Genomic DNA, 26,989 nt, shown 5'->3' on the forward strand with positions numbered 1-26,989 from the left:
AGCTGAAATCCTCTAGAAGATTCATTGAATACATGGAGATGCACAGAGATTTCTTGCTGTAAAAATGTCATTCGGACTCTTTGCTAACTCAGAGCTGTGATCCAGTGGTGGGATTCAAACATTTTTTACTACTGGTTCTGTGGGTGTGGTTTGGTGGGAGTGGCTTGGTGGGCGTGGCAGAGGAAGGATACTGTAAAATCTCCATTCCCTCCCCACTCCTGGGGAAAGGTTACTGTAAAATCCTCATTCCCTCCACACCTCACTAACCTGCTTTCCAGCTCCATTCTCTTGTGCAGGGCAACAAAAGAAGACCCAGCTGATCATCTGGGACTCAATGGGAGGCCCATTGAATGATGAATAGATGGGGGCGGGACCAGTCAGAGGTGGGATTTGCCAGTTCTCCGAACTACTAAAAATTTCTGCTACTGGTTCTCCAGAACTGGTCAGAACCTGCTGAATACCACCTCTGGTGTGATCCCTTCCCAGATAAACCTATACGTTTTCAGGGAAGCTTCAAAATTTATCCTACAGCTCAGGCTTCCTCTTTCTGGTCTCTGGGTGTATTAGGAGTTGAAATACCATCATCATTTCCTACTTAGTCAATATCTACTATTAAACGGGCAAAATGGGAATTACCAAATTGGGAAGCGTTGCCTTTCTGTTTGTTAGCCTTTGCATCTAAATTGCTCATGTTTATTTTGTTGTTCTTAAAAATACCCAAATTGATTCCTGTACCCCCGTTTTTCAAGCCTAGAATTTCTCAGCAAAGAGCCATTGTTAGTCTTTGAATGGTGCCATCAGGGAAAACTTACAAAAAAACTTACAAACAATGGGCCTGGCAAACACTGAATTTGACACAGTTAGTTCATACTATTATTCCCAATACATTGAAATTATTTTCCCTCTCTTAGAATTGATGGCAGCTTTTGAGGAGTAGGTGAGCGAAGGCTTTGTGAGATACCCTTGTAGCCTTAGAGACAACTGGAGGAGTCAAGGACTGAATGAGAGAGGGCCCCTCTTGTGCCTTGTCATTGAACCACTCATAGTAGAGTTGACCCATCGGCCAACTCTCTTTAAACAAGTTAGCAACCTGAGTACTCAATATATGTTATTGATACCAAAAACGTCAGGGGTTGGGGTTGAAATACTACCAAAATACGTGGTTCATTTATTCTGCTTAAGTTTCCTGAAGACACAAAACGGCTGATGAGAGATATTTCTCCTGAATTTAAATTTGAGGCTATAGATTCACACATTGCATTAAGCAAGGGTATGGTTCGTTCATTTGACTTTTCCTTAATGGCTATGGGGAGCCACCCACTGTGGTTTTTAAACCATGTTTTCACAGGTTAATACGTTGTGCAACGCAGCAGTCTACCTTACTCTAAACAATAGTTAAGCACACTATACATTGATGTAATGTGCGAACCTGGTTTAAACATCAGGCCACTACAAGTGAATCTGAATTGAGCAGTTCTTTGCTAAGGTCTGTATTCTCATACTTCATTCTCAAAATTGAATCTTGGCAAGGTGGCAAACAGCCTCTGCTGGCATAATAACAAAGTACAGGAAGAAGTCCCTGAATATGCAAAGCAGAAAGAGGAAAGATTGATTGAGTGAGTTTATCTGGCATGTTTAAACACCCTCCCCCCCCCCGTGATTTTTCAATTTCTGGAACTGACATCCTGCTTTAAGTCTACTTATTAAGGCATGCTCTCCCTCTCCCTCTCTCCCCTCTCCCCCCTCTCCACGGCGCTGAGGGGTTGTCACCTATATTTATCACGCATCGTTTCTCCCAAGCGTTGATTTCCCCCATCGAAACCACCCGGCTGTTTCACAGTGATGGAAACGGGGTGGGCTGGGATGGCTCCGTGGCCATTCGTGACGGTCGGGGACTCCGAGCCTACCTTTCGTTAAAAAAGGGGGGGGAAAGGAGGGGCCAAAAAGCCAGGCTGGTAAACAACATGCCGGAGCTCCTCCCTGCCAGCTGGCTTCAAACAAGCCGATTTCTTTGGAGGGGGAAGGGGAGATTTCCACCCACCCACCCATCATTTTCCCCCTAAAAGAAAGTTGTCTTCGATCGTGTTTAGGAAGGGCGGCGACGCTTTTTGAAGGCGGGAGGGGGCGGGCGAAGGGCTACCGGCCGGCCTGGAGAGAGGCTTCTTCCACCCACCCAGCCACCCAACGCCTGCGCCTCTCTCCGCCGGGGCGCAGGGCGGCGTGGATGCCCCTGGCCGGCAGCCCCACCTCAAACTGTGTGACGCGGAGTTGCCATGGGCACTCTTTTACGCTACAAGGGCTGAGCCGCGGGAGGCGGGCGAGCCGCCAGCGGGAGGGTCGGGGCGCATTTCAGCACCACCGTGGAGGAGGACAGCAGCCTCGGCGCCGCCACTCCGCGCTTCTCTTTCCCCCTCCCTCCCCTCCCGCTCCCGGCTGTCGGGTCTCCCTTCCTGCCCCCCATTTCCCCCTCGTCTCTGGGGGGACTGGAGGGTCCTGGGCTACCTTGCGATCGTTGCTCTCTCCCCCCACCCCCGGCGTTCCTTACCAGCTCGGGGCTGAGCCGTCCATTTCTGGGAGGAAACGGAGGGAAGAGAAGGACAGTGAGGGGCGCGTCTCCCCACCCCCTCGCCGGCAGGCTTGGGGGACGCCAGCGGGGAGAAGGGGGGACCTTAAGCTGCCGCTTCCACGAGGCCGTCCCGGTGAGTACTTGGCTCTTCTGGCAGAGGAGCAGGCGGGAAAGACAAGGGAGCTTGGAGTCAGAGAGGCGCCCCCCCAAAGCATTTCGTAGCATCGGTTTTTTGCTATTAAGAAGTCCTGCCATTGTTGTTGTTGATGATGATGATGATGAAGAAGAAGATGCTATTGTGATCTACGTCGTTGGTAAAGAAGGCAGCGTTCAAAACTCTTGAGCCTTGTGTAAAAGGGTCCTTGTATTGGGAAGGCATTCGGGAGACCCGGGAGACTGACCAGAGGAAGTTCGACATAGTCCTTCAAATACTTCACGGTTCCAATATAAGGGCTCCTCACATGAAGCTCCGAGTTTTGAATGTAGCCTTCTTCTGCAGATCTTGGCCAAGAAGGTCTCTCTCTCTCCCTTAGGTCCCAGCTAAAACTTCAAGACCCCTTTCTATAGCCAACTTCATCGGTAAGTATTTGGCTTTCTCTCTAGCCCAACCCCTTTGCCTACAGGCTTTGAACCCAATCGAGGCCAGCAAATGGTTAGGTTAAACAGCCTGATTTGAAATCCATGCAAGCCATTGTTGGAAACCCTCTCGATCTGGAGGAAACAATCCAAGGAGAGTGTGATGGACCTCGGGAACACCTCCCCAGAGCCTTGCCTTCAATATTTACCCATGGAATCCAATATCCATGAAAGCACTGGAAGCTTTCAAGAAGAGACTGGGCGGCCACCTGTCAGAAATGGTGTAGGGTCTCCTGCTTGGGTTGGACTAGATGACCTACAAGGTCCCTTCCAACTCTGTTAATCTGAATTTGGAGGAAAGGTACAACATTACTAGCAGGAAAGGCTTGCCTTGCTAAGCTCTGAATTTTGTAATCTCAAAAAGTCTCTAGATACTTCTAGTTTTCTAAGAGATTCACTAAAATGAGTGAGATTTGGGGAGCGGGAAGATAAAGGACAAGAATAGTAGTTAAAACCAATACATGTTGTTATACTAAATGGGGGTTGGGGCTGGAACTTTTATACCACTAAATGGAAATATTTAGATTTATGTCTTTCATTTCTGTAACTTTCCTATATATGCTACAGCTTCATTATCCTATACATTATGAGAAAAATTACACTTATAAACATGTCCATTCAGATAAAACAATGTGTCTATTGTTGTTACTGTTGTTGCTTTGCTTTAGGCCAGACAAGCTGTCCCAATTCTAGAAGTCATAAAAGGATGGCATTTTAGTTTTTTTTTTTAAAAAAAACCATTCTTTAACTGCTTTTCTGTAGGTTGCAACTGTCTTTGTGTACCTGTTGCTCTAAGAATGTATTTATCTTTTAGTATCCTACACCAATGGATACTCATGGGAGCTGATTTTATGGAACTCACAAACTGGGGAAAGACATGCGAGGATCTAACCAGTGTATGTGGCTTTGTGTAGATGTTGTAGGCTTTGTGCTCCTGTTTGTATGGTTTCCAGACAACCATTTTCTATTAAGTAAAGAATCCTGTCTTTATGAATTCCTTGAACTTAGGCTCTGTAATGAGAACTGCAACTAGTAGAGGCAATAGCAATTTTTATGCTTACAGGTTTTAATCTCTGAATATAACCCCTTAGTTGTAGAATGTCAGTAATTAAAAGTGGATACAAATATACTCTTAACTGCTCTATAATCGATAGAGCACTCAAAGTCTTCAGCTGCCTTTCCTTTAAAAGCCATTTGGGGGCTCAACGAAGCAACGCAGCTTTCTGAATTCCCAGGACTCTATGGGGACTTGTTGAGTTTTTTATTTTATTATTGTGAACCTTGCTGAATTCCTTCGGTGTCATCCGTGGATTAATGAGTGTCTCAGGTTTTTTTTTTAAATTAAAAAATCCATAAAGCACAGAGTGTCTATGCCATCCACTCTGATTTGTTTCAGCCTGGTCCAAACAGGAAAAAATCCCCACATTTGATAAGAAGATCACTTTTGTCCTGTTAGTAAAATTCATGCACTTTCCTCTTAGTGGAGAAAAAAAACACCACCTGGGTTAGACAAGTTTCCACCAATCCCCAAACCCCTCCAGACCAGGGGTCTCCAACCTTGGCTACTTTAAGAGTTGTGGACTTCAACTCCAAAGCTAGCTGAGGAATTCTGGGAGTTGAAGTCCACAAGTCTTAAAGTGACCAAGGTTGGAGACCCCTGCTCCAGATCCATTCCCAAGATCTGACTATTATGGGGTGGTGTAATAAACGGTGTGCTTTTCTTTCTTCTCTAGGATCATGCGTATGTGATCCACAGCTAGTTCTTTTTTCCCCTCCAGAGCCATGTGTCTGCCCACGTGTCCTCCTCAGGGTGGAAGCAGGAAGAGCAGTAAGGGAAATCACAGATTAGGGAGAGAACTTCTGTGATTTCATTCAGCTGGACCCCCTCGTGCTTGGTGGAGAGGTTCACATTGAGAAGTTCTACTCTGCAAGAGGAGTTGGTTGAGCTGGGAGAGGCAACAAAGCAATGGGAAACTATGACTGGGCAACCACTGAATGTCCAGCTATGGATCTGCCCTCCTCCTTCTCCTCTTTTTCTCCTTCTTTCCTCCTTTTTTTTAAAAAAAACTTGGATGATTAACTTTGCTGTCACAGCGAGATGATTTTCCTTTCAAATTTCACCTCCTAATTATCCTTGCCAACCGTCTCAATGACACTCTGGTGACAGGGGAATTTTCTGAATGAATCATTGGTCTGAGGGATTTGCTCTCCACACACACCCCCTTCAAGCAATCAGAAGCAGTTTGAGCTGGATCAGATGTATTCATTCCTCCTGGCCGGGTCATTGATTGATTGAAGTTGTCTAAGCATTTGCAGTCCAGAGCTTAGAACTTCAAGAAGGTCAAAAGCAGGAGTAACTATTATAGCCTGTCTCTCTCTAACACGATCCTTCTCAATTTATTCCCTGGATTTGATTCTTTGTACCTTTCCACATTCTTTATTTTTTTCCAAGGAGTCAGTAGCCCAAAGCTGCAATGAATCAGCACTAGAGCTATCCCTTGGAAGAAGCCATCGGATTCTCTTAAGCCTCTTTCCATCTTTCTTATTTTCCATCACAGCTGGAGCTGGGCGACAGCACGCTGGAGCAGAAGTAGAACACAAAGTTGTGGGGCAACCCAGCATCCTTCATTTTATCTCTGGCTTGGCTTGAAAGCAAACCTCAAAAGCAAATTTAGGGTTTGTTTTTACATGGGAGCTCAGTTTTAGATCTCGGGCAATAACACAAATGTAGGAGAACAGGGTGAAACTGCTGTATTCTGGTAGGCTGCATGAAAACTGCTTTTCTACATGAATCAAGAGCTATCCAAATGAAATCCATTTCAATTTAGAGTCTTGTGTGTGTGTGTGTGTGTGTATTGTGTTGACAAGTTATATTACAAAAATCCAATAATTTGGTTTCCAATTTTGACTGGAGCAGGTTGGTCATTTGGATGCTTCCACTTTTTAAAGGAAATCCAAGGAAAATAATAATAATGATAACAGCTAGTCATGACTAACTCAAATTTCACTACTGTCGATGAGTCGACCTATTCCAGACCTTAAGGATGGCTTCAATATTATTGTGTGTGCCTTTAAGTCAGTGTTCCTAAAGTTTTCTTGACAAGATTTCAGAAGTGATTTGCTCTTGCCTTCTTCTTAAATATCTTTATTGTAAATAAATATCTTGATTGACCACATCTACATATTTTTTTAGAAAGAAGGTTATGAAACCTTTTTGTTCTGGTGGATGTTGGTTTAATAGCTTTCATTTAAGCCACTGAAGTTTAATGTATTGTGTGAATCAGACCCGTGGGGTTTTATTTTTTTTCCCTTGTCCCCATTTCTTTTCACAATGCAAGAGCTTGTTTTGCACAAAGAAGGAAATTAGACAGTGTGTCATTATAAAATATATCATTGGTCTATTGTTAGAAACATAAGAAACACTTGCAGATGTCAGTCTGAGCCTTCTTGATTCAATTTTAAAGACTTGTCCAGTTCTTTCAAACTCAGCTATTACATGTAATGAATGATTGCAGTTTTATGAATGGCCTCAGACCGAGGCTTTCTGTCAAGAAAACCTCCTTCCTTTCATATTTTCTGGATGTAATTGAAGCAAGCTTCTTTCCCCGTATCTTTTCCTCTCATTAACTTAGGAGAAGACCTGGATGCTTTGTTCCTTCCTGGCCACTGGCCTTGGCCCTGATAGCTTCATTTATGAACATCTTGTCATTTTGCTTTCCAGCATTGTTAAACTCTGTGAAATGAGGAGGTTTTGTCAGACTTTTCTAAACTGCTCAGTCGGTTGGGATGGGGTTTTTCATGTCTCTACTGGCAAGTGTGCGCATTGGCATCCTTGTATCATCAAAAATTAGTCTAAATGGTCCAAAACTTTGGGTTTTGAACAATAGTATTGAAGCCAGCCTTAGTAAGTAGACTTACTTAGTAAGTAGACTCGTCAAAAGTAATGAAATTTGAGTTAGTCATGACTATCTGCTGTCCTTATTATTTTCCTTGGATTTCCTTTAAGAAATGCAGGGCAGCACCCAAATGACTTACCAACTCCAGTCAAAACTGGAAACAAAGTTATTGGGTTTTCTTAGTGTAACTTTTCAAGCAAAGATGAAAAACATTGTTTTGATGGGAAGGGATGCTAATGGTCCAACTGGGTATAAACTCGGTCTACTGCAGATTTGGTAACTGCTAGCCCAGCCCATGGTTAATATTACCCACCAGTTTTCTCCACCCAGTCTGTAAAGCTCTTGAATATTGTTCTGGTCTTCCATCTTAAGCTTTAATTACACCTGTTTCTGTCTTGGGGTTGACAACATATATGGTTTCAGCAAATCTAATTTTTGATCCTTAAAGACTTTGGACCAATTGGACTCTCTCTCTCGGCTCAACTTGGCTCATAGACTGTTGTAGGGAAAATGTGGAGCAGGGAGTGTAATGTTCATTACCTTGAGCTGCTGAAGGAAATGGGTATAAATCTAACAAATCATGACTGTCCTAAGTTCTTAAGAAGATGTTGTGAATACAGGAATTAATAATTCTAACATTTGACTTACTCTGTGACCAAACTGACATTATATAACAAAGTTCTCTATTATTGTCTGTTTTATTCCACAGCATTTCCTTGGGAGGTTCATGATTTTATCTGTGGCAAGATGACAGTTTGTATTTTTGCCAAAAAATCCAGTGAATCATCACATTAATTCTGTAGAAGTGCATGCTTGGCAAGAATCCAACCATCGTAAGTTTTTTAAATGCTCTCTTCTTCCTAGAAATTATATTGGACAAGTGGATCACCTGTAGTAGTAATAATAATGGGAGATATTATCTTGCAACCAGTGAGACAGTGCAAATGTTCAAGGGACATGAGATTTTTCACCAAGAAAAAAAAATTACAAGTGTATTGCACAGCAACCTATCAGGTCCAATAAACAACATCATTCTTTATAGATTCCTGACCTATGAGACAGAGCTGAACAATTGAACACAGTTCATCCCCTTCTCGTGGTATCTCATGAACCAGATTTTCTACTGAACTAATCTTATTAAAAGTGGGAAAGAGTCATTCACTTGGGTAAAAGCAAATGACTCTTTTGGAAAAGAGTCATTTGCCCACCTTCCATTGATGACCTGTATACTGCCCAAGCGAGAAAGAGGACTGAGAAAATATCTACAGAACCCCCACATCCTGGACATAAACTGTTTCAATTCCTCCCCTTGGGATGGCGCTATAGGGCATTGCATGCCAAAACAAACTAGATACAGAGAGAGTCCATCCCCCATGCCATCACTGTAATGGATACCTAATTGCTACAGTACTGTCTTATGCCTAAGGATATTTACCCATGTAGTAGGGCTGTATTAGTATTATTCTTTTCATCTTTTCTATTACCTTCTCCTATTGGTATCTTATGGTTATATTACTTTGTTGTTTGTATGTACACAGAGAGCTTCCGCACCAGAGATAAATTCCTTTTATGTCCAGTCACACTTGGCCAATAAAGAATTCTATTCTATTCTATTTCTATTTCTATTCTTTCTATTCTATTCTATTTTGTTATTCTTATTCCTATTCTATTCTATATTACTCTACTCTAAAGATGGATTATCACAACTTTTCTACACCAATATGCCTCAGTCATCAGCACAGAATCATACCAAATGATTGAGAAAAACTTAAGTATTGTACTGTATTTGCATTTCATAAAATCCTCATTGTCTGTCATATGCAAAGCAGAAGGGAAAAAAAGGTAAGAATTCACCAAAAGCAATGCAGCTCATAAATTTATTTACAAATACATTTAGAACCACAGTCAATAGCCCTTATCTTATAGTCTCAATAGTCTCTCAAGAAAAATAATCCTAGATTCTGAGCCATCAGTGCTCTATCAAGAAAAATAATCTTATATTCTGAACTAGCACTGTGAGATGCCCTAAAGGACCACACCAGATTTAATAAATGGATTTCAATCAATCACACTGAGGAATCTGAACACCAGCAAGCTGATTCAGCAAGAGATGGATTCCCTCGTTAGATACCTTCCAGCTTTATCTGCCCAGGAAAGTGGGAGGGGCTTGTGAGACACTCTACCAATTATACATTAGATTAGAATATTCCCATGTCTCCCTTCCTGATTTAACTCGGGTAGCATCAGAGAGAGAGCCCCCCAGGCATAGGTGTGTGGAACTGTCCAAGGTCCTGAACACTAAACACTTCTGTTCTCTCTCTAGCCAATATAGCATCTGGCGTATACAGCATTTCTCTTCTGGCACCTAAAGCTGTTAAAAGTGACTCCCAATTAAGTGGGAAAAGGTGGAAGGACCATTCCACAACCAAGGCATTACAACAGACAGAACAATATCCCTGCTAAAGCTCCAGATTTTTTTTTTTTTAAAATCAATGACAAGATTGGTTCCCTGTGAGCCTATTGTTTGCCACCAACATACCATGTACAGAGATTGAGGGACAAGGTGGGGAAAATCTGTCCTGTCAAATCCTTAGAAAATAGAATTGTTTTAAGCTGAAAGTTGGCTCCTTGTATACTTCCCCTCATTTCCCCCCAGATTTTACTAAAAGCAAAGTAGCATATGGTTATGGGTTACTTATTAAGCGTTTGATTGAGATGACTAGAGTGCTAATAGCATGAAAAGATTACCGTAGCCAACCATGCATTATCTTGAGATAAGGTAGTATTATAAAGGCTCTCAATGTGGTTGTTGACATTAGCTTAATGGGAGCAGCTCTTGAGAGTCCCTACTAAAAGAGATTGACTCATTTTTATTGCATGCCCTCTTCCTTTTAGAGCCTTCTATTTTTCCATTTCTTACTCATGGGATGAGATGATGTGAGAAGCACTGTCCACAAAGTTTCATATCACCATCAGATCTTTTCACAATTTTGGGGTGTTGCCAATTTCCAGTCTTTTAGTAGCATTTTATTTTGTGACTTGGGTGCCATTAAAACTGTGACATGTGTTCTCCTATCCCATGTCCTTTATGTAGGCACATAGAAGGAATACATAGATCAACTACTTTTGAGGTTCTCAGGAAGAAATTAATGTATTTTACCTTTACATTTACAGTATTTTATTTAATTTAACTGTCTTGCAGATATGAGTTCAGATATAAATAAAATGGCTGCCAAGTTATTTTATGTTGCTATTAAAATGAGCATCCAATTATTGTAGATGCACCTGAGTTGAGTGCATTAGGCCGACTTTTATTTTATTTTTATATTTTAATTATTAAAACAAACTTTAAAGATTAAAAAGATACAAACATACAAATATACAGAAATAAAAAATAGTAAATGTACAAATAGAATAGTAAACATATTTCTTTCTATTACATTTGATATTAGGTTTGATAGTTCATAATAAGCAATAATAAATAATAATTGGCAAGTATTCCTTATCTCTTATAGATTACATATTAATTAATAAATAACACATGTTACTCTACTATTACTATTGGATTATGACTGTATTATTTAGTCAATAAAACCTTCATAAGTTTATGTAATAGAAGAGAAGCTTGAAACCATTATTTTATACATTCAATATATACAACGATATATAATATGTTTCCTGGGTTCATTTATTCTGTACACTCTTTTTCTTGAGCTCTATCCAGCTGTATCATTTATCCCAGACCAGGTAATACTCTGAATCATCCTTCCCATTTAATTTGAGCATAACCTCTCCATTTTGGCACATTCTTTTTTCTTTTTTGGAATAATAATGTGTATCGGTGGTACGTTGGGCCTTTTCCAATATTGTGCCAAAGAAATTCACGCCGCTGTTAGTAAGTGGATGATCCTCACTTTGGGAGGATAGTCCCCTTTAATCATCCCCAGGAGGAACAGTTCCGGTTTCCACTCCAGTCCGCATTCAATAATTTCTTCTATCCATATTCTTATCCTTGTCCAATATTTTTTAATCTCAGAGCATGTCCACCAAAGGTGGAAATAGGTACCAAATTTCTCTTTACATTTCCAACAGCTTAGGTTTGCTGTTGGATATATTTTAGCTAATCTAGAAGGTGCCAGATGCCATCTATATATCATTTTATATAGATTTTCCTTGTGTGGTATTGATTTTGTTAATGTAAGATTCCTTTGCCAGATTTCCTCCCAGTCGTCCAAATCTATATTGTAACCGAAGTTTTTTGCCCAGGCTAGCATTGGTCCTTTCACAATTTCCTCAGCCAATTCGTATTCTAATAGATAATTATATAATTTAGATATCATACTTTTCTCCGAGCCCAGGAGTATTTTATCTAATGGGGTGTCTTTTATTTCAAATCCATATTCTTTTACATCCCTATTATATCTCATTTTTATTTGAAAGTAGGACCAATTGTCAATAATTATTTCTTGAGTTTCTAACTCCTGAATCGATTTAAGCTTTCCCTCATTGTCTAGAATTTGCTGGTATTTGAGCTTTTAGCTAATATCCATTGTGTTGTGATGGAACATCGCCTCCATTGTTGAAAGCCACCTCGGAATTTTAGTGTAGTGGTTCCTACTGATTATCTGTCCAAATTTTAATCAGAGGTTTACATAGAGTGTGTCTGGAAAAATATGAATGGCTTTTATTATTTGGGTTCCACAAAAATGTGTGCCACCCTATTTGTAAATCATGGCCCTCAATTGTTAAGATTCTTTTGTTTCCCAATTTAATCCAATCCTTTATCCACACTAGTGCTGTCACTTTGTAATAGGTCTCCCAAGTGGGAAGTCCAAAGCCACCTCCGCTTTTATTGTCTTGTAGATAGATTTTTTTTATTCTCGTTTTTTTCCCTGCCCAAATGAATTTCATAACAATTTTGTCCAAGTCTTTAAAGAATTTTTTATCCAATAATATCAGAATTGTTTGAAATAAATACAAAATTTTGGGTAGAACATTCATCTTGATCATTTCTATTCTACCAAATAATGAGATTTGCATTTTACTCCAATTTTCCAGATCCTTTCCAATTTGTTGCAATAATTTGATATAGTTGTATTCCCTCAGGGTTGATGTTCTAGGTCTTAGCCAAATGCCTAAATATTTAATCTTATTTACAATTTGTAATCCCATCATTTCCTCTATTTCTTTTTGTTTACTGTTTGTTAAGTTTTTAACTAGCATTTTGGTCTTTTCCTTATTAGTTTTTAATCCTGCCAATTTGCCAAATTTATCTATTTAATTTAATAATACTGGTCCCGAATCTATTGGTTCTTCTATGACAAATACCATGTCATCCGCAAATGTTTGTAATTTGTACTCTTGGCTTTTAATTTTTGTTCCCTTAATTTCTTTGTTCAATCTAATTCTGTCCAATAATGTTTCTAGAATTGTTATAAAAAGCAAAGGTGACAGCGGGCATCCCTGCCTGACACCCTTCTTTATCTCAGATGGTTTGGTAGCTTCTCCATTTATCAGTACATTTGCCTTTTGTGTGGCATAAATTGAATTTAGCATTTTTGCAAAATTACCACCAAATTTCATCAGATTAATCTGGTATTTCATGAAATCCCAGTTAAGGTTATCAAAGGTCTTTTGTGCATCCAGGAAAACAAGGGCCACTTGGTGGACACCCCTGTCTGAGATTATGCATTCAGGAACTCCATGTAACCTGTAGATATGTAAAATAAACAGTTTAGCCAACGTTTTTGCAGATGGGATTTTCGGACAAGGTATGAAATGTACCTGTTTGGAAAACAAATCGGTTACTACCCAAATAACTGTATTCCCCCCACTTTCAGGTAATTCCACTATAAAATCCATAGAGATTTCCTTCCATGGAGCCGTTGGTCTAGCCACATTTTGTAGTAAGCCTGCTAGTTTACCAGGAGGCCATTTGGCTGAGGCACAAATAGGACAACTAGCTACATAAGTCTCAATGTCCTTTTTCAAGGTAGGCCACCAAAATTGCCTTTTAACCAAGTGTAAGGTTTTCACGAATCCAAAATGACCAGCGGCTTTAGAGTCATGAGCTTGCTGTAATATTTGGTTTCTCAGCTTCGTTGGCACATATAATTTGGCCCCCACCCATGCCAATCCATCTCTAACCGTACAGTTATTTGAGTGAGCAAGGAACCAATGATCAAGTTTAAGAGCATCTCTTAACTGTGCAGTCAAATCATTTGATAAATCAACCTCCTTCTTTTTCTGGGCTCTGGTAACCACTGGAGCTGCCAACTGTTTGGTTGGGACAATCAGCTGTACCACTTCTTGGCGAGCGCTGTTATATTGAGGTAATCTAGATAAAGCATCTGCCATGAAGTTCTTCCCCCCTGGAATGTACTTCAATGAAAAATTAAAGCGCTTAAAGTACTGCACCCAACGAACTTGCTTGGGAGACAGCTTCCGAGGCGTTTTCAAAGCCTCCAAATTTTTATGATCCGTCCACACCTCAAATGGGTGTTTTGCCCCTTCTAAGAAATGCCTCCAGGTTAACAGAGCCCAACAAACTGCAAAAGCTTCTTTTTCCCAGATGGCCCGTCTTCTTTCTGTTTCCGTTAGTTTACGGGAAGTATATGCACATGGTTGCAGAGTCCCCGTCTCGTTTGCTTGTAGTAACACCGCCCCGACTGCTACTCGCATCGGCTTGGATTACAAAAGGAGCGTCCATGTCCAGGTGCTTGAGTACTGATTCAGCAGCAAACAGTCATCTCAGCTTCTCAAAAGCGGCTTGACATTCCATGGACCACTCCAGGGGTTTACTAGGCTTCGGTTTCACCTCCCCTTTGGCTTTTTAGGAGATTTGTGAAAGGCATTGCAATCTACGCAAAACCAGGGATAAATTGATGGTAAAAATTAGCTAATTCCAAGAAACTTTGAAGTTGTTTCCTGGTGCGGGGAGGGGCCCATTCCAAAATGGCACGAACCTTCCCCGGATCCATTTCTATGCCATCATGTGAGATGCGATAACCTAAATAGTCAATTTTTTTCCTGGTGGAATTCACACTTGGACAACTTTGCATACAGCTCAGCAGCTCGAAGTTTTTCCAGAACTGACCGCACTAGTTTCACATGTTCATCATGAGTCTCCGTGTAGATAAGAATATCATCAAGATAAACCAACACCCCTTTGTATAGATGTTCATGCAACACCTGATTGATCATTTGCATGAATACTGCAGGGGGCCCCTGTAGGCCAAATGGAAGAACGTTGAATTGGAAACAACCCATGGGGCAGTTAAAAGCAGTTTTCCATTCATCCCCTTCCTTAATTCAAACCCGGTAGTATGCTTCTCTCAAGTTTTGTAAAAAATTTCCCTTTGGCCAAGTGGGTCAACATATCCTTCATCAAGGGGAGGGGGTACACGTTCTCCACTGAAATAGTGTCCAGGTTTCTATAGTCTCTATAGTCAGGTTTCTGTAGTTTCTATAGTTTTTCAAACAAATTAAATTTTTCAAGCAAATTAGATTTTCTTTTTTCAAAATCCTGAAAAAAAAATTCAGTTTTTACATGCAAACTGATGGCTTGCATTGTCTGACTCTTGATGACTCATTTTATTGCTTGATTTTACTTAGATTTATATACCACTTCACAGTGCTTTACAGCCCTCTCTAAGTGGTTTACTGAGTCAGCATATTGCCTTCAACCATCTGGGTCCTCATTTTACCTACCTCGGAAAGATGGAAGGCTGAGTCAACCTTGAGCCAGTCAGGATCGAACTGCTGGCAGTCAGCAAAATAACCTGCAATTCTGCATTCTAACCACTGTACTACTCTCTTATCAATATATGGCATGTTTATAGGAAACCATATAAATCACATATTGCATACATATTTCTGGGCATTTTTACTGGCAATTACCTAGATGTTTTGAGGAATATTGCACTTTACATACAATATCCATCCATTTAATTTGAAGACTGATTTAACTTAGTTTTGAAGGTGGTTTTCTTGTAAGTAATTGTTTAGAAGAAATAGCTGAGTGGAATGTAGTCAGACTATTCCATCCAGAGCCATAATATGGATCTGGGTGGACTGGATAGGGGACTAGATGTTAAAACATATAAAGAATGGTTGCTGGAACTGGGTATGTCTAGTCTGATGAAAAGAAGGACTAGGAGTGACATGATAGCAGTGTTCCATTATCTCAGGGGCTGCCCCAAAGAAGAGGGAGTCAAGCTATTTTCAAAAGCACCTGAAGGCAGGACGAGAAGCAATGGGTGGAAACTCATCAAGGAGAGAAGCAACTTAGAACTAAGGAGGAATTTCCTGACAGTGAGAACAATTAACCTGTGGAACTCCTTGCCTCCAAAAGTTGGAAATGTTCCAGTACTGGAAGTTGTTAAGAAGAGATTGGATAACCATTTGTCTGAAGTGGTGTAGGGCTTCCTGCCTAAGCAGGGAGTTAGACTAGAAGAACTCCAAGGTCCCTTCCAACTCTGTTATTCTATTCTATTCTATTTTTCCAAATGGATGCTACGATGGACATCGATATTATCCTAAATCAACTAAATCCCATCAAGTTTGTTTTTCTCTTCCTCCAGAGTGGATGCTTAGAATTCCTCCAGTAGAGCTAGGCTTGGTCAAATTTTGGTTAGGTCTGCCATATTTTAAATGAAATATTTATCACAATTTTTAAAAGCCTGTGTTGTCTTTTCTCTTTTGCTTTATATGTCCTGAATTTTAGCAAACAGAGGATCAATTTTTTTCCCCTAAAATCCTTCAGCATGCAGTCCGATGCTCTTCTGTTTTCTGACTCACAAGGCAGGCAGGCCTTTGATTACATCTATGCCTATCTAAGGCTTCAGGATTTGCTCCATTATCTCTGGTTTCCATGGCAGCTGCATCTCTTTCCAGGGGTTTCTCTATAAGTCATCTACTCTTTTCTTCATCTCTGTTTTCTGTCAGCCAGGAACTAATCTGAGCCTTAACTTAATTTTAGAAGCAAAATTTGAACAAGGTGCATGAGTGTAAAAGATAGATTGATGAATGAGTCCATATCTGGGAAAGATATGTTTTAATGTGCACGACAATTCATCGGATATTTTGAAGGATGGGGTTCCAGGCTGCAGTTTTTCCAGATGCTTGGAGATGCCAGGAAGCTAAGCTGGAACTCTATATACCAATTAGCCTTCTACTTCTAAACATTGGCTTCTCCTCAGCCAACTACAAGTGTCTTTGACCTATAATAATTCTTTAAAAGTCCTCAAACAGGGTCAGTTTGATCTAGTGGTTAAGGCAGCAATTAGAAGCTAAGGAGATTGTGAGTTCTATCTTGCCTTAGGCATGAAAACTGTCTGCGTGACTTTGGACCAATCACCAGGAGACTGTGAGTTCTAGTTCTGTCTTGGGCATGAAAGTTGGCTGGGTGACTTTGCACCAGTTCTTCTTTCTCACCCCAACTCACTTCATTAGGCTGTTGTTCCATGGCTAGTGTCATAGTTCCGAGTAATGAACTCTGGGAAATCAGGACCCTAACATTTTCTTCAGGTTCAAGAGATCATTTATTGAGTACATCATATCGGCACTTAGAAAAGTGAAACTAGCTCTAGAAGTGCAAGGACCTACCAGGTACATTCTATCACATGTGGGGGACATGTAACTCTGCAAGAAAATATTGGAGATTGATACAGACCTGGATGGAGCAAATGGTGGGAGAGCATATTCCATTTAAGCCAGAATTATTTCTCTTAGGAATAATGACAGAAGATTATAGGAAAGGTATAACATATTTAATAATACATGTATTGACTGCGGTGAGAATGGTTATACGCCCAATATTGGAAGAATGAAATCATACCATCAGAAAGAGAGATAATAAAGAAAATAATGGCCTTGTGCAGGATCGGACAGGCTCACTTTAGAATTGAAAAACAAGGGGGAATCAGATTATTATGAATGTGGAATAAGTTTTATCCGGGTTGCAAAAAGAAGGGAAGGTCGGAACAAAAATAGCCAGGATGAATAGAATCAAAAAGTAACTATTGTATCAATAATATGAATGTTAATGGTCTAGTAATATTTTTATATGTATGGCAAATGTAACGCCAAAACGGTTGCACTGTGTTGTATACTTATAGTTGTAAATAATAATAATAATAATAATAATAATAATAATAATAATAATAATAATAGAGAAAGAGAAAGAGAAAGTGAAGCTACCTCTAAATTATTCCCTTGCTTAAGGATAGTTTAAAGAATGAGATATCCCCTCCCCCATGTCTCTCAGGTCACATGGGCCAATCCAGTCCAGATGTAAGTTCCCGCTCAACTTCAACAGGTGTCCATTGACAGACCTTGGCGTCAACCCTAAAGCTGACCTAACCGAGGCCCTTCTGAGGCTTCAGTCTCACGCCAGCTGATAGATGTTATGGCTAGCCAGCTGAGGCACCACATTCCTGAATTCTCCCCATGCTCTCCCTCCTCCCCCCTTGAATGGCAACCAAGAAACAAAGCAGAAGTAAGCATGGCTTCCACTGAAGTTGTTTTGCAGTTTGACAGTTAAATGGCCTAGACCAGGGTGTCACACTCGCAGTGTCACGTTGTTGTCATGTGACGTATTGTGACTTTTTCCCCCTTTGCTAAAATGGGGGTGGCGGTGGCCAGTGCATGATGCATCCACCCCGTGGGTCGTGAGTTTGTCACTCCTGGCCTAGACTTTAGTATTTGGACATAGAACTTTTTAACATTTATATTTTATTGTGTTCTACTAATCTAGGTGAAATGTAGATAGATGATAGATAGATAGATAGATAGATAGATAGATAGATAGATAGATAGATAGATAGATAGATAGATAGATAGATAGATAGATAGATATAGATAGATAGATAGATAGATAGATAGATAGATAGATAGATAGATAGATAGATAGATAGATAGATAGATAGATAGATAGATAGATAGATACATAGATACATAGATAGATAGATAGATAGATAGATAGATAGATAGATAGATAGATAGATAGATAGATAGATAGATAGATTGATAGATAGATAGATAGATGATAGATAGATAGATAGATAGATAGATAGATAGATAGATAGATGATAGATAGATAGATAGATAGATAGATAGATAGGATAGATAGATAGATGGATAGATAGATAGATAGATATAAATAGATAGAGATAGATAAATAGAGAGAGATAGAGAGAAAAATAGATAGAGATAGATGGATGGATGGATGGATGGATGGATGGGTAGGTGGATGGATGATGGATGGATAGATAGATAGATAGATATAAATTGATAGAGATAGATAGAGATAGATAAATAGAGATAGATAGATGGGTGGATGGGTGGATGGATGGAGATAGATAGATAGATAGATAGATAGATAGATAGATAGATAGATAGATGATAGATAGATATGGATGGATGATAGATATAGATGGATGGATGATAGATAGATAGTTAGAGATAGAGATAGATAGATAGATATGGATGGATGATAGATAGAGAGATGGATGGATGGATGGATGGATGGATAGATAGATAGATAGATAGATAGATAGATAGATAGATAGATATAGATAGATATAGATATAGATAGACACACAGACACAGACAGGTAGACAGTTCATATATGATATGCCATACGCTCAATAAATAAAAGAGGTCCATTAATTCTTCCTTCGTTCCATTGTTCTTCCCAATCCCACAACTCCAGCCACAACCACGTTATTCTACCCACAACCTGAAGAATGTCCAATTCCCCATTTTGTGTAATGAAACATTATGACACCAGATCACACTTGGTCTTTTGATCAGAGAGGTAGCAAGCCTGGAAAAACTGAACAGGCAATAAGTAACTTTCTAGAAGTGTGTCAAATATTGCCAGATCACAAATTCTGTAGTGGATAAATGAGCAAAAATTGGTCATTGTTACTAGTCAGATGATCTCTTGAGTGGAAATGAACAAACTTATAATCATAACTTAATTTTTTAAAAAAATAAAATAAAAACTGCTTGCCTGCCATGTTTGATGGTGTATTTAACTGATATAACAACCTTTAATTACACAGCTGTGTAATTTTCATTTAATTACATCCATAGAGTTCAGATTTAAAATCACAACATTGGAACATTTAATTTTAGAGCAACCCATAATAAATGTCCATGAAAACAATGCCTCCCAAATGTTCTGTTGGCAACGTTCAGAAACATGATTTTTAATTTTTCTTTTGCCATTTTCCTTTTCCCTCCTGCTCCTCCTCCTTCGAGAGAGAGGCGGAGGTTAATTAACTTAAATCCTTTGCTCCAAATGACTGCTCAAAGGAGGGCTACAAAGAATAAATAAAGACCAGGGGCAACTTTGAAAAACCACGAAGATCTCTCTCCTCTCTGGAATGATGTTAACTCATTTGTTCCCTCCATTTTCACTCGGGGTGGGCTGCTGGGGGTTCACAGGGGTTCAAGCTAGCTAAGATTCTGTGCAATTTGGAGAACCCCCAAATCCCATTCCTGGCTGGCCACGCCCACCCCTCCCCTCCCAGGAGTCCCCACATGGCCTGTTTTGGATGCAGGTAAGTGCAGGGTGTGAGTAGAGGCTCAGGGAGGGGGGGAAATGGGCCTCCTGGAAGTTCGGGAAGGCCGGAAATGGGCCCGTTTCTGGCTTCCAGACAGCCTCCGGAGCCCAGAGAGGGCAAAAACACCCCCCCCCCAACACCATGGTACAGGAGGCCAAATATGCCATAGCCACCATGGCCACGCCCACCCAGGAACCAGGTAGAGAACCCCTTGCTAAAAAATTTAAAGCCCACCCCTGGAGCTATATAATCTGAGCTAAATTATCAATGATCAGTTGATGTGTATGCCTAAAGCATTCAAGATACTTCCCATTGCATAGCATAACAACCCCTAAATTGGGGGCTACTTCGATGGTTCAACAGCTGTCAGATGCAAGTAACCAGAGGCACTCATAAATAGCTAAAGCAAGTAATTGTGATTGTCTTCTACCCAAGTTACAAGGGTCTCTCCAGACTCCTTGCTTTACCCTGGGAACAACCAGATAGGCTTCATGGATCTTGGGGGAAGGTCAAAGCTTATGCCTCTTGATTCCATACAAGGCTCTAAGCTAGGTCCTCACTTGACCTTCCAGCCTAGATATTAGTTTCCTAACACCAGCTTGGTTAAAGAAGAATTCTGGGAGTTGTAGTTAAATACACACAAGGGAGAGTATCGGAATAGAGAAAGTTGGTACTAAAAGTGTATTATTGCTTTCTGACTCATCAGAGATTGTGAGAGCTTCATCCCTGGAAGCTTTCAAGAAGAGACTGGACTGCCATCTGTCAGAAATGGTGTAGGGTCTCCTGCTTGGGGGAGGGGGTTGGACTAGATGACCCCTTCCAACTGTGTTAATCTGGATCTGTATCATATCTTGGTTTAAGAACAAAGAGCCTCTGCCTGTGAATTCAAAATCATGTTTCTTATGGACACAAATCAGAATTTAACAGAAGGTTGAGACAGGCATCTGTAACAGGTTCCTTTGTCAATATCCAAATTCAGTGAACTCCTAGCTTCCAAATCCCCAGAGGGCCAACCTAAACCTCCTTGGGTAGCAATCTCAATTGCTTTCCACTCCTTTCCCCCAGGTCTACCACTGTTGCTGCTACTAGCAGTAAATTACTACTGTCTCTTAACCCCAGACTGCTTCCAGTTCTCTATTTTCACAGTCACATGGAAACAACCTCCCTTCTACTCCACAACAACACCCAGATGATTTTTCTGCTCTGCTTTTATAGCTGCTCAGTGCTGGGCAGCTGTTCTGGCTGGAGAGGGGTCTTAAAAGGGCAGCAGACCACCAGCCCAGGGGGCTATTCGCTTTTCAGGCAGCCTGGCTTCTCACAGCATCTTGACACTTTTATCTCTCAGGGAAAACAAAATAATTCCTTGCTTTGGATCTTTTATTTGCAAAGCAGGAAAGGTATGGTTTAAATACTGTCAAGCTCTCGGCCAGGCCTAAAGGAGCATTTTTGATAATATTCTTTCCCTTGAAAATAGACAATAGGTTATGGAAAGAAAGAAATTACGATGTCACTTTGAAAGAAAAAGGACAGTATAAATGCATTTATAACTGAGGTCAAATAATTGAAAATTGCTTCTTTATAATCTTCCTTCCTTCTTCCTTCCTTCCTAACTGCCTGCCTGCCTGCTTTCTTTCTTTCTTTCTTTCTTTCTTTCTTTCTTTCTTTCTTTCTTTCTTTCTTTCTTTCTTTCTTTCTTTCTTTCTTTCTTTCTTTCTTTCTTTCCTTCCTTCCTTCCTTCCTTCCTTCCTTCCTTCCTTCCTTCCTCCTCCTCCTCCTCTTCCTCCTCTTTATTTTCTATTTTCTTTCTTATGTATTCACTATTCTTTCTTATTTGGTTCTTTTCCTAATATTTGTATTACTGTGTATTAACCCCCACCAGCCCAGGGTTTTTTTTTTACTTGATTAACTTCAAGTCAATCAACTCATTTTCTCCTCCAGAGAAAGTATTACCACGATAATTTCACAGTGCCTCTCTGAAATTGAGACGGCTTGATTTCGGCCATTTGAAACCGAGAAGCGTCTATTTCTGACATTTCTCCCTCTGTTTTTTGTTTCTTCTTCTGCCGTTTCCTGCTAAACAGGAATGTCTTTGCTGTTACTCTGACAGTGGTTGGTTTGCCTCTTTTTATTGAAATTTTCTTCCCTTCCTGTTTCATTGCAAAATAAAGAAGAAGAAAAACTAGCGTCAATTTCTGTATCTGCGCTAATTGTGTGTGTGTGGGGGGGGGCAGTAGCTGGCCCCACCAGCATTTATTGAAGCTTCAAATTGCAGTAGCAGGACTCAAATGAGTGTTTGAGTGGTAAAACTAGCAGCACACAGAGTAAGTGTGGAAGTGCCTTATGTCAACATGGGGTTGTTAGGTACACCTTGTGGTTGGCTTGTTTTAATGCCGCTCTAAGTGGCGAATTGTGCATTTTTATTAGTCCAACTGGGCCAAAGTGCTATGATTCAGAATAGAACAGGAGGTGGGGGGGAAACCCAGCAGTAAAGCTATCAGGGGGAAAAAAAAGAAATCCAAAATTCCCACTCGAGCAACACATTTAATAGAAACAAGCAAATTAAGATAAATAAGCATGCGAGAACTCTTCAACCGCTATGCTGCATGAGTCAGATGATGGGGAAAAAAACAAAATAGGAATGCTATATATTAACTGCATGCTTTAGCAGGTAGCAATAGCAATAGCACTTGTATACCGCTTCACAGTGCTTTACAGCCCCTCTCTAAGCAGTTTACAGAGTCAGCATATTGTCCCCAACAATCTGGGTCCTCATTTTGCTGACTTCAGAAAGATTAGGAGGCGGAGTCAACCTTGAGCCGGTCAGGATCGAGCTGCTGGCAGTGGGCAGAGTTAACTACAGCAATAGCACTTAGACTTATGTACCGCTTCACAGTGCTCTAAGCAGTTTACAGAGTCAGCATATTGCCCCCAACAATCTGGGTCCTCATTTGACCCAGGATGGAAGGCTGAGTCAATTTGAGCCTGGTGAGATTCGAACTGCCAAATTGCAGGCAGCCGGCAGTCAGCAGAAATACCCTGCAGTACTGCATTCTAACCACTGCGCCACCGTGACTCACAGTAGGCTGCTCTACTTCAAACTGCAACAAAAAACTATGAGCCATACTATGTTGTGGGACATTTAGGATTAGAATGTATTAGAGTTAGAATTAGGAATTAGAATTAGAATTAGAAATTGAATTAGAATTAGAATTTTTTATTGGCCAAGAGTGATTAGATATACAAGGAATTTGTCTCTGGTGCATAAGCTCTCAGTGTACATACAACAATAGTGATAGATCATTATCATAACTGTAAAAATACATTTGTCATAAAACATTAGATACAACACTTAGTGATAGTCATGGATACTAAATAAGCAATCAATATAAATCATACTAGGATGCTAAGCAAACAATATAAATAATAAGATACAAGCAAAAAGTTATAGTCATAAAAAGATAAGGAGACAGGGAATAGTTTAGTTTTTGAATAGTTTATTCAAAATTCTGTACACATTCTGGGTAAAAGGAACACTAGAATAACATTTACAGGCCTAGGGCAGGTTTCTAAGGTGGGCATCTATGTCAATACTTCACAGAGTTTCTCTCAAACCAGGTTCAAGTCAGTGTCCATTCAAGATTCTCAGTTAAGTAAAGAGCTACATGCACATATAAATTTGCATTAAAACCCTTCATAAATGTCTTGAAGTTGAGGAGAATGGCCCCTATGCAAATCTTGAAGGCATGCATGAAGAGCATAGTCAATATCGCCTTGGCCAGTGGAATTGCTGAAGTTATAATTTCTTCCCCAGCTCCAGATCAATCAATTGCTCAATCAATCAATCAATTCTAACTTGGGTTTTTGTCATGCAACCATACTGCCCAGTGTATTAACTTTTAAGATGTTCCTGACTTCTTCCTCTTTTTGTGCTTTCTTCTTAGTTGACCACCTGATTTCAGGATGACTGAGGGTTTAGATCACAGATTCAGTTATCTCACCTGGGAACAGATTAAAATACTGGATCAAGTGCTGACTGAGGCGATCCCCATTCACGGAAGAGGGAATTTTCCAACTTTAGAGGTAAAGCCAAAAGATATCATTCGTGTTGTCAAAGAGCAACTGATAAAGAAGAAGATCGTTGTCCATGACATCCGCTTGAATGGATCCACAGCGAGCCACATCCTGGTTAAGCAAAATGGCACCAGCTACAAAGACCTGGACATCATTTTTGGCGTGGAGCTTCCAGGAGAGCATGAATTTCAGGTTGTGAAGGAATCTGTCTTGAATTGCCTCTTGGATTTCTTACCGAAAGGTGTCAACAAGGAAAAAATCACAGCACAGACCATGAAGGAGGCTTACGTTCAGAAGATGGTGAAAGTATCCACAGATCATGATCGCTGGAGCCTCATCTCCCTGTCCAACAACAGTGGCAAAAATGTGGAGCTCAAGTTTGTCAACTCTCTACGACGGCAGTTTGAGTTCAGTGTAGATTCTTTCCAGATCATCCTTGACACTGTGTTGGATGTCTACAGCGATGCGAATGGCAAACTGACAGACGATGCAGAGCTGTCTGTCATTGCTGAGAGCATGTATGGAGACTTTGAGGAAGCTATGGACCACTTGAAATACAAACTGATTGCTACAAGGAACCCGGAAGAGATCCGTGGAGGAGGTCTTTTGAAATACAGCAATCTTCTGGTCCGAGATTTTAAGCCAGCGGATGAAGCGGAGATTAAGTCATTGGAACGTTACATGTGTTCTCGGTTCTTCATCGACTTTCCAGATGTAGCTGAGCAACAACGGAAGATTGAGTCTTACCTGCGCAACCACTTCATTGGGGAAGAGAAGAGCAAGTATGACTACCTAATGACTTTGCGTGGAGTTGTGAACGAGAGTACTGTCTGCCTTATGGGCCACGAACGAAGGCAAACACTAAATATGATTGCAATTCTGGCTCTCAAAGTACTTGGAGAGCAGAACATCATCCCCAATGTAGCCAATGTAACCTGCTACTATCAGCCTGCCCCATATATCAGTGACAGGAACTTCAGCAATTACTATATCGCTCATGGACAACCGTCTATTATCTACCAGCCCTATTCCTTCCATATACACATGCAAAGTGGTATGGTGTAGCCGATCACAAAACCTCCTTGCCTTACATCAGTGCTCAATCAACTTTTCCTTTGCCCTTGCTCCACCCAACAGTTCTCTTCGAAATAAAGCCCTCATTAAAGCAAATTTTCCCACCACTTTTGATTAGCGGGACATCTTTTGGGGTGTGTGTACCCACCTGTACATGTATGTCATTGCAAACGTCCATCCACTGGTCCAGACCTTGAAATAACCTTCAGGCAGCTTGGGAAAGATTGACTTGTACATCAGGGGGAATTGTATTTTGATTAACTACACGTTGCATACTCAGCTAGTGCCGTAAAATGATGATCTCTTTGTTTTCTTCATGTGCCAATTTGTGTTCTTCTCTCTTTATTGCAATAGTTGGCCAACGCTAGAAAAGGGTAGCCGGCAATAAGGTATTACAAGTGTCACAAGGGGATGGGAGATGATGCCATGCCTGAAGAAAAGTGCAACAACCATGAGAGTTGACTATGGAAGCAGCTTTCTTCAAGTTGGTACCTTTCCAATGGTGGTTACATTTCCCAGAATATCAAACATTGCTGGTTGGGAATTTTGTGAATTAAAGCCGAACATTGGATTTAATTTTCCTGGGCACCAGGTTGGAGAAATCTGGCCTCCAGACTTGTGAATTTCAACTCGCATATAGTTCTCAGCAATGATCATGTTATCTGGAAATTTTGGGAGATGGTTCAGATATCTGGCGATGCCCAGGTTAGGAAAGATTCTAGATGTTTCATAGCGACTAGGTGATCTGCATGATTTCTAACAAAACTTGAAGAGTGGAGAGAAAGAATGCTTCTGAGCACTTTTAGAAGTTCTGCTATGGTTTGTAGAAGGAATTCCAGCCCTTTAATTCTAAATGGTAAGAAGATAGAAGTTGCCCTTCCATATATGAATTGTAATTGAAAGTGAGGATATTAATTGAATTAGATAAAGGTCTGGCATTGCCCGGATGAAGTATCTGCTGGATCAGGAATAGGTAGTCCCACAACCCACTTCACTGAGATTTAAGTTATTATTTTCTCACCTTCAAGGACCACCCATACATAATTGCAGCTGGTGGCATCCATTGCCCCAACATTATGCATGAGAACTACTTTCTGGCTATCAGATCACATGCACATCAGCCTATGCACATTCCATGTTTAAGTATGACCTTGATACAAGCATACCTCAGAATCATGTGGCAATGAAGGATAGGGCCAAGAGAGAACCATAGCAATGAACTAGACAGAATGAGAATCATTTCATGTTTATTCCCAGACTTCAGACACCAAAGCTATAAAACTTGTCTCCAGAAGCTGCGGATGTTCCATCACTGGAGGCTTTTAAAAAGGAGATTGGACAGCTATTTGTCAGGAATGGTTTAGGGTCTCCTGCTTGAGAAGGGGTTGGGCTAGAAGACCTCCAAGGTCCCTTCCAAATCTCCTATTCTATATTCTGTAAAGCTTAAGAGAGAAAAACAAGACCTTGACTGGACAGGCAATTGGTTAATGTTGGTGTTTCCTTTGGTATGTTGGATGGAGCAAGATGTTTTAGAAGGCACAGGAATGTCACTGAAAAGGACAGCCCTGTTTAATTCATGTTCCACTCTTCAGCCGTGGCCATGAAATAATGTTTTTTCCCCTTGAAGAATGTTTTTATAGCATGAAATGCTTCACATCTCTGAGATGAATGTTTGAACAGTAGCTTAAATTCCGACTTGAATTTATGTGGTACCCATATGCAGTGCTTGGCAATTTATATATGCCACATGAATTTTATTTAGGAGGAAGCATCTTCTCCTAAATGCATGTATATTGTATGTGTGTGTGTGTGTGCGTGCGTGCATGCATGTGTGCACACACAAACACATGCTCATACACATGCTTTCAAAGGGATATTCTAGAACAGAATGGGATAGAATGATGGATAAAAGACACAGAAGTGAAGTGAGGTACCTTTTCAAAAATTCAAAAAAGTGTGGGGTTTTTCTAATGCCTCATTCTGAAATTCACACCAAATATTAACTGGAGCAACAGTGGTTGAATTAGGATCTTTAAGAAAAAGCTGACCCCTTGAATCTCCTCTTGTCCCCAAGAGCTGTATTCAAGTAAAGGTAGACACACCAAATCTTGTGTGTCTGGCATTGAAAAAAAACAACAATCCCACATTCTTCTTGTCATTATTTTAAAAATGTG

The 26,989-nt window shown here is 40.4% G+C and overlaps 1 protein-coding gene across 2 annotated transcripts; it reads left to right on the forward strand.

Annotated features, from left to right (window-relative positions):
* Positions 1-2,610: 2,610 nt before the first annotated feature.
* LOC113416586 (terminal nucleotidyltransferase 5C) lies at positions 2,611-26,733 on the forward strand. 2 transcript variants are annotated; one of them, XM_087972062.1, is made up of 4 exons: positions 2,611-2,699; positions 3,100-3,145; positions 7,808-7,931; positions 23,612-26,733. In XM_087972062.1, exon 4 carries the CDS (start codon positions 23,631-23,633, stop codon positions 24,804-24,806), a length of 1,176 nt encoding a protein of 391 aa, XP_087828188.1. In that variant the 5' UTR covers positions 2,611-2,699; positions 3,100-3,145; positions 7,808-7,931; positions 23,612-23,630; the 3' UTR covers positions 24,807-26,733. The 2 variants fall into 2 exon arrangements, with proteins under 2 accessions (XP_087828188.1, XP_087828189.1); XM_087972063.1 differs by lacking the exon at positions 3,100-3,145 and having other exon boundaries at positions 2,629-2,699.
* Positions 26,734-26,989: the final 256 nt, after the last annotated feature.

The sequence above is a fragment of the Notechis scutatus genome, chromosome 10, assembly GCF_049901735.1.
Source record: "Notechis scutatus isolate UNSWTSFEM ecotype Mainland chromosome 10, rNotScu1.2, whole genome shotgun sequence".
Lineage (NCBI taxonomy): Eukaryota > Metazoa > Chordata > Lepidosauria > Squamata > Elapidae > Notechis > Notechis scutatus.